The sequence below is a fragment of the Necator americanus genome, chromosome IV, assembly GCF_031761385.1.
Source record: "Necator americanus strain Aroian chromosome IV, whole genome shotgun sequence".
In the NCBI taxonomy this organism is placed as follows: Eukaryota; Metazoa; Nematoda; class Chromadorea; order Rhabditida; family Ancylostomatidae; genus Necator; species Necator americanus.
The window spans coordinates 1,140,451-1,147,601 of NC_087374.1; the positions used below are offsets into that span (position 1 = coordinate 1,140,451).

Here is a 7,151-nt window from a genome sequence, read left to right on the forward strand (position 1 = left end):
TGCATCGTGCTTCATGTCGTTATGGCCATATTATGCGTACGTAAAAAAACACGCTGTTACGAGACATCACATTATTGGGAGTGTCCAAGATACCGCTCCGTCCTAATTTCATCAACTTGGACGAAGCTTCTGAATCAGATGAGATGGAAGGATAAAGGATAAAGTTTCAGTTTATTTAGTTTGGAAGGATTAAGGCGTTAATCAATTCGCTTGGGATGCGCCCTCATGTTCACTTTAACTCACGAAGGTTTACTGACCTGAGGAGAAAAGGTTTACTGGCCTGAGGAGGCATCCGCGGAAGGGATATACTCAGATATTGCAGATATATTTGTCCGGGGCTAGAAAGGCGGATTCTTCATGATGCTTCAGCATAGCTACATATTCTTCTTGCCTTGCAGCACAATGAAAAACATAAGCTCTTCGAAAGCTGCAGGGAAATGCAGCCGGCATCACGAAGGCTAAATCGAAAGGCTAATATCAAAAGCACCGAGTCCAGGAATTGACATACAGGATCCATAGTTCTATCCAATGGCAACGATCGTCGAACGTCGTGGATGTCGGTTTTGCCAGGGAAAGAGAAATTATCTGCGCCTGACATGTGATGGGCTTCGATGAGAACCGTTGGGTTCATGAAAGATGGGGTTTCAGGAGATTGGAAACACGCAGCTGGGAGGTTGGTTGCCGATCTGGTGGTCGGATTTTTTCAGGAAGACCCTCGAAAAGACTATGATCGTCTTTCATCAAAAGAGGAGATACTATGTACTGGATGAACAACAAAAGACACAAGTTAGTTTGCAAAAATCCATTTTGGAAATTAGTTCAATGGCAATTTTACAAACTTCGTTAGAGATGATGTTTTTCAATACACATAAAATAAACCGCCAAAAATATCTAGCTCTTACATACATGTACGTTGTACGTAATTATGCACGTGAATTTTTTTATTCAGGTATTCAATTGAATAAATAAATAATGCGATATGAATAACAATCAATTGCAATAGTTTTCACATTCATCTGGCGTACGAGGATGGGGATGATTCCATTCTGCCTGAAAAAATAATTAGAGTATTTATTTCGTACTCTAGTGAACAAATAAATAAATAATGTTACAGTTAAACTAGTTAATAACTAACAAAACAATATCCATAGGGGAACGATTGACATTTTCCATCCTCTTTGCTCCACCTGTAAACAAACTGCGACGGCATTCCACTTCTGCAGAGAAACCGATAGGGGGATCGGGAGCACATCACTTGTTCTGGAAGTCGGATTCATAGAACGAAATGTCTGAGGCAGCAGAAGCAGGGAAGCACATCTCATCCAGAAAAACTAGTTACAATAGACGAATACGGTAGTCAATTGTTCCACGAAAATTTAAATTATGTTCACCTGTTGGCTTCGTAGTACTCTCATAACTGATATTTTCTGTCGTTTCCTCGCTCACTGAGTTGAATACCTCTTCTAAAACTGATTCATTGACATCAATTCAGAGAATATTGTGAACACCTTATGTAAGATGATCCTACAGTGAAAAGACATCGAAAACTGTTGACAATTTCGATAGATCAAACATAATGTGACAATAACCAAAGAAGTGACGATGTTATGGCAGGATTTCATTCTTTTTTTTTCGATTTTTCTCAACGACTTTCATTTTTATCTTTCATTTTTTCGATTTTTTTTTCAACGATTTCATATTACCTTGACTGTTCCCGGGGGTGTTTACATTGAAACGGTTCCTCTTAATCAGGAAAACACTGCCTGAACTTATCGCAGTTGCATTTTTTTGGATGCTCAATTCGTTCTTCTCGTCTTCTGGAGTTTTTCCGGAGTTCTGTTCGTTGGGCTTTTCTTGAGTAGACTCATCACCAGCTCCTTCAGCGATAGGAGTTTGTGAATCCCTTTCTGGTACCTCCTTCAAAACCATGGTCTCTGTTGAGTTCCGCTCATTTTCATCCGAAACAGCGGCATTATCGTTGTCCTTGCTTTTACTATGACTTTGTTCGAGTTCTATTTGTTTTACATTGTCATCTTCACTTTTCTTCTTCTCTTTTTCCATCGATGATTCAAGATCCAAAGCAGAGGAGACGTCGTTCGCGGACACATCAACACGATCCCTTCCTTCTTGCCCATCTAGGGGCTTGAGCAGTTGTTCTCCTCCATCAATTTTTATGCTCTCTACAGTTGCATCCGTGTCTGTCTCTGAAAAAAAATACAAAGATTAAGAACAAAGGCACTCCAAATAATTGGTTATTTCTATATTAATGGCTATTTCTACTATTATTCTGCAAATATTAAAAAATTTGAAGATTTTTCGCCCTATCCATCGAGTTTTTATCGAGTTTTTACTGCCCAAAAAATTTAGAATCCCTTTCCACATTTACTTGAGACTACTACTAGGCATATTTCTTCTACTTTCTAACATTTTTCTTCTGGAGACTATCGGGAACGGTTGAAAAATTATTGTATTTTCACTCAAATAAAAATAAATAAACACAATCAAAACAAATTTTTTGAGAAAAAAAGAGCATGAAGTGTTTGGGAAAATTCCAAAAGTGGAAATCTTGGTACGGTTGCACAACTCATACCTACAACGCGAGCAGTATACCCGAAAAATCCATCCATTTCAACACAACCAGTAGTCGAAATCAGAATCCGCTCAATTTACTCAAGAATTTACTCAATTTACGCAGTAAGAGCGAGGTTCGGCTCTGTGAACGCACACGGGTAAAAAAAAAACACGGGTATACTGTATTAAAATTGTATTGTGGACGTAGCCGTGTTGTCAATAAAAAAAAATTCAGAAAAATTCACAGAAAATTTTAAAAAATTCTTAGAACAAGAACTTGAGAAAGAAAACAAAAAATCCCAAACATCATTTTCTTTAGAATTTTCATTTTAATTAGTGCGAAAGGAGTGAAAACGCAGGAAGAAGGCGTCACTCATATACTCAGACTGGTATACAGACAGCTAATGGAACAATGATTATTGATCAAATTCCTCTTCTATTTGAATTTTGAATGTCAGTAATGAAAATTTTGTCCAGTTTAATGAAAATCACCAGTTTTGAACCTTTTGTTTGTTGTTCCGCTATCTCGTCAGCTTCATCATTTTCCGTGGATTTCTTCAGACACTCCCGTTCACATTCCTTTTTCGTTCGAATCGTTGTTGACTCCATAACACGGTCACCTTTGTAAAATTAATTTCACAAATGTGGAAATTTTAGCGTGCCAATCCTTCTTTTTACCTGGACAATAACCCCACGGATAATATTCGCATTCACCATTGTTGTTAAGGTACCATCGAATTGTTGGCTGCGTCAACACTGAACCGGAATGACAAGAGAATCTGGAATTTTGTGACGGAGTAGTTTTAAATAACATGAATATTCGGCGAATTACAAGTGAAACTACCGATTCAAGAGGAATGAACGGCGAAACAGACAAAATATCACTGAATTGACTTTGGCAAATATTTGACATTCGATCAGTCAACGTCAGGATTCTTTTCCGAAACTGTATAGTACTGTTACTCCCTCCTGGTCTGATATGCAGAAAATCCACGGCAGGCAGAAGCAACGTAAGCACCCTCTTCAAGCAACTGACAGGAATCCAAAAATTTTGAGTCATATGTTTATCGGACAACATTTATAACAAAAAAAAACTATGACCAAACTAGTTTCTGATGAAATGAGTGAAATACAATTTGTCACATTGCAATTTTGTTTTGTTTTGTTTTGGATTTTTGTTGTTCTTCTAGAAAGTCACTTATTGATCAAAACAACCTTATAGAAATTCTGATCTCAGAAAATGCTAAAAAAAAAAGCAAAACGAAATAACTAGGGGAAGCGAGACAAATACGAAAGGAAATATGTCGGAAATCGCTGAAACAGAGTAAAGTGCTATTCACATATTTTCCTACTTTTCATCGCTATCGTATTTCATAACTTCAACACCCACGCATAATCTTCATGAGCTGAAAATTGTGCACGTAGTGCACGGACTTTCACGAAACGAAAATTTCTGCATAATTTTATTCAGAGAGTTCGTTTTGTGCAAAATATCGATTTTTGCTGAATTTTTGAGACGTTTTCCTTTCCTTTTTCCTTTCTTTTTTCTTTGTGTTATATTTTTTCCCTTCTTTTTAAGAATAAATCGTTTTGACCTGGGAAGAAAATAAGTCGTTTTATCTTGGAAAAAAATAAGTCGTTTTGACATGAGAAAACGATCCAATGTAACTGAAAAGTAACTTACTCGTAAGGTTGTCTTTCACAAGAATAAGTCGTTTGCTTTTCTTTTTCTTCTTCCACTCGTAAAGTGTCATTTTTGTTGAGTTGAAATTCTTCGATAACATTCTGTTTGTCAAGAATTTCATCGCTGACAGTGCTTGGGCTCTCAAATCCCTTTGCATGATTTGTCTCCAGTGTTTTCATGTTGACATGAAGTATAGGACCGTCACTTAATCCTTCTTCTTTTGTCGAATTTTCAACTTTGAATCCTTCATTTGGCACCATTCCCTCTATAGAAGTCGTATTTTGGAATTTTAATGAGATCTCTTCATCAGTCGTAGCACTAATATTAGCCAATACATCCATAGAATTTCCCATATCTAAGAGATATTCCGTTGAATTCACGTCCATTAAGGATTCTTCTGATGAGGAAAACAGAATAGAATTATTGTTTGTAGAATCGCCTAAAAATAATTTACTAGTAAAGTCTTTTGTGGTGGAAAAAAGAGTGATTCTAACCAATTATAGTGTCGTTTTCTGTAGTATTTACAGTAAGCACAGAAAGCAATTCATTTCCAGCAATTTTCACCAATTCATCCTTGTTTATTGGAGGGGAGACTACTGTATCCATTTCTAAACCTTTTGATTGCTCGATGTTGTTCTCAGGATTAGTGACTGTTCCATTAGTTATTGTCTTTTCGTGTTCCATTGAAACAGAGTCCACTGCATCTGCAGCTGTCCTTTGCTCTTCAGAGCCAATTGAAGGAAATTTTTGTGGAATATCCTCTGTAGTTGTCTCATTCTTCGGCACTACCACAGAAAGGATATCGCTGTCATGCACTTCCGGTGCTTCGATGGCGTGATCCTTCTGATTCATTCCACTAAGAATTTCAGTGGATAAAACGGATGAAGATCCATTTCGGGGAACAGTAACATCAGTTCTTGCGGACTCTGCTATCGTTCCTGGTTTTGGTGTTTCCGTCGAAGACAAAGATGAGATCGCGCCGCTCTTCCTGCTAGCGATCATAGCATTATTTTCATTCCAGATTGGATCAATGTGATCTTTGTTATTAGAACCGTAAAGAAGTCGAAGCTCTGTACGATTTGCACAGCAAATTCCTATTGCTGCCGTGGAAAGGGAATCCTGAAATAAGCGGATTGAGAATTATGTTAACCACCACAATTATACACCATTTCATGTAGAGCATTCTGAGAGATCCTCACTAACTAACACTTCATTCCATTCTAAAAACAAATTTTTCCACTTATTTACAATTTTAGCTGCTATAAAAACCTCGTTCTTACTAAGCATACAAGTTCGTAATTCCCCTACTCGAATATTTAATTTTTTACAACCTGAACCTGCCCTGTAAGCAAATCAAATGTGAGATTTGGTTGCTTAGGTATGTATGTTACATACATACGAAGCCGCGCATATATTTTTTTTTTAAAAAACCCTTAAATTTTGCCTGGAAAAACAGTAAAAATCCGTTCTTATCATCAAAAACAGAAAATATCACTCAAATCAATTTTTATCCTTGAGCCGTGTGTTATTGAACCCCAAATATTTTCCAGATTTACTTATTTTATTATTTATTTCGTTGCAATGAGCCAGTAATTCACCATAATTTTTAATTGTAAGTGATTTACTTAGCGTCTGTTTTCAGTATAAAAAGATCCAGAGTCTCACAATAATACTTAGAGAAGTCAGAGAGAAAAGAGGAAGGCTAGTGAATCATATTTTAACAAATTTCATTTCAAATAATGTCGAATACAACTACTTTACGCTCGCACTAAAGCACTACTAAATTTTGCGAAAAGAATAAATAATAAAATAAATAAGTTCAGAATCTCTAAAAGAAATCCAAAAAAAAATTAATTTGAAGGAACATGCTAGTTTTACAGTGAATGATCTTATTTTAAATAAAAATTAGTACATTTATAGAGGGATTTCTTTAGAGGAAAGAAAGAACTAGTATTGTGCTTCAATCGTCAAATTTACCAAAAATCCCGTCGCGGATTTTCAAGTTCAGGTTTTCTCAGAGAACACAAAGGATTTTTTCACAAGAAATTGAGCAGAAATACCTGCATTTCACATAAAAATCCAAGTGGACATCCTCGAGCGCATGGGAAAGCATCGTTAGCTTCCATTAAAGGTGGTTGCCCATCGGTGCACATTGGAAACGATGCACACAGTGGAACTGAATAGGAAAATATCTTTTCAGTTCGAAAATTTTGGAAAAATAAAATATCCACTCAAATTTAACTTTTTCCTGGGTAAAAATATTCTTTCGAATTACTGACGGGACCCAGAGAAATACCGTAGTATATTTGGATTTAATTGAAGTGAGAAACGTCTCACCTAAAAAGCATAGCGTAGCGACAGCTGCGACGATTTCTTGCATGATGAGCGTTCAAATTATCTGCAGGTGCATCTCGCGGACACATCCACGGATCATCAGATTTCCGCAAACGCATTTCATTGTTAAGCAAGGAAGTTCGCATTCAGGGATCTTGTCGAAGAATTACGCACATTCAGGTTCCATTAGCGGAGAACACCTTACGTACATTGTTGCATCGAACTTCTACATTATGATTCTTGATCATCATGAATCCAGAATAACCTGACGTAGGAAATGAAAAGGGTAACAGCTACATTTTTCGCAACTAATTAATTCTACTTCACCATCCCATATAAAAAGTAAAGATCAAATCGGTTCCTACATCATATTACCGCATTTGTTCCATTTTTCTTTCGTCACTAGCAGCCTAAGAGCTACGTGACGCCGGCTAGCTCCACTCGACCATCTTACAGTAAGATTTCTTGGATTTTTCTCATTTTTTCAATTTTTCCGGAAGTATAGGACACACCAGTTCCTTTCCCTTATGACGAAGAATAGTGCATCAACGAATATTGTTCA

At 36.8% G+C, this 7,151-nt stretch overlaps 1 protein-coding gene across 2 annotated transcripts; it reads right to left on the reverse strand.

Moving 5' to 3' along the window:
• Positions 1–1,335: 1,335 nt before the first annotated feature.
• RB195_000106 (uncharacterized protein) lies at positions 1,336–6,635 on the reverse strand (the record flags this gene model as incomplete). Of its 2 annotated transcripts, XM_064196261.1 has the most annotated exons (8): positions 1,336–1,463; positions 1,704–2,204; positions 3,075–3,191; positions 3,250–3,350; positions 4,256–4,694; positions 4,750–5,374; positions 6,316–6,431; positions 6,593–6,635. In XM_064196261.1, 8 exons carry the CDS (start codon positions 6,633–6,635, stop codon positions 1,336–1,338), a joined length of 2,070 nt encoding a protein of 689 aa, XP_064052142.1. The 2 variants fall into 2 exon arrangements, with proteins under 2 accessions (XP_064052142.1, XP_064052143.1); XM_064196262.1 differs by lacking the exon at positions 1,336–1,463 and having other exon boundaries at positions 1,666–2,204.
• Between the last annotated feature and the right edge of the window lie 516 nt (positions 6,636–7,151).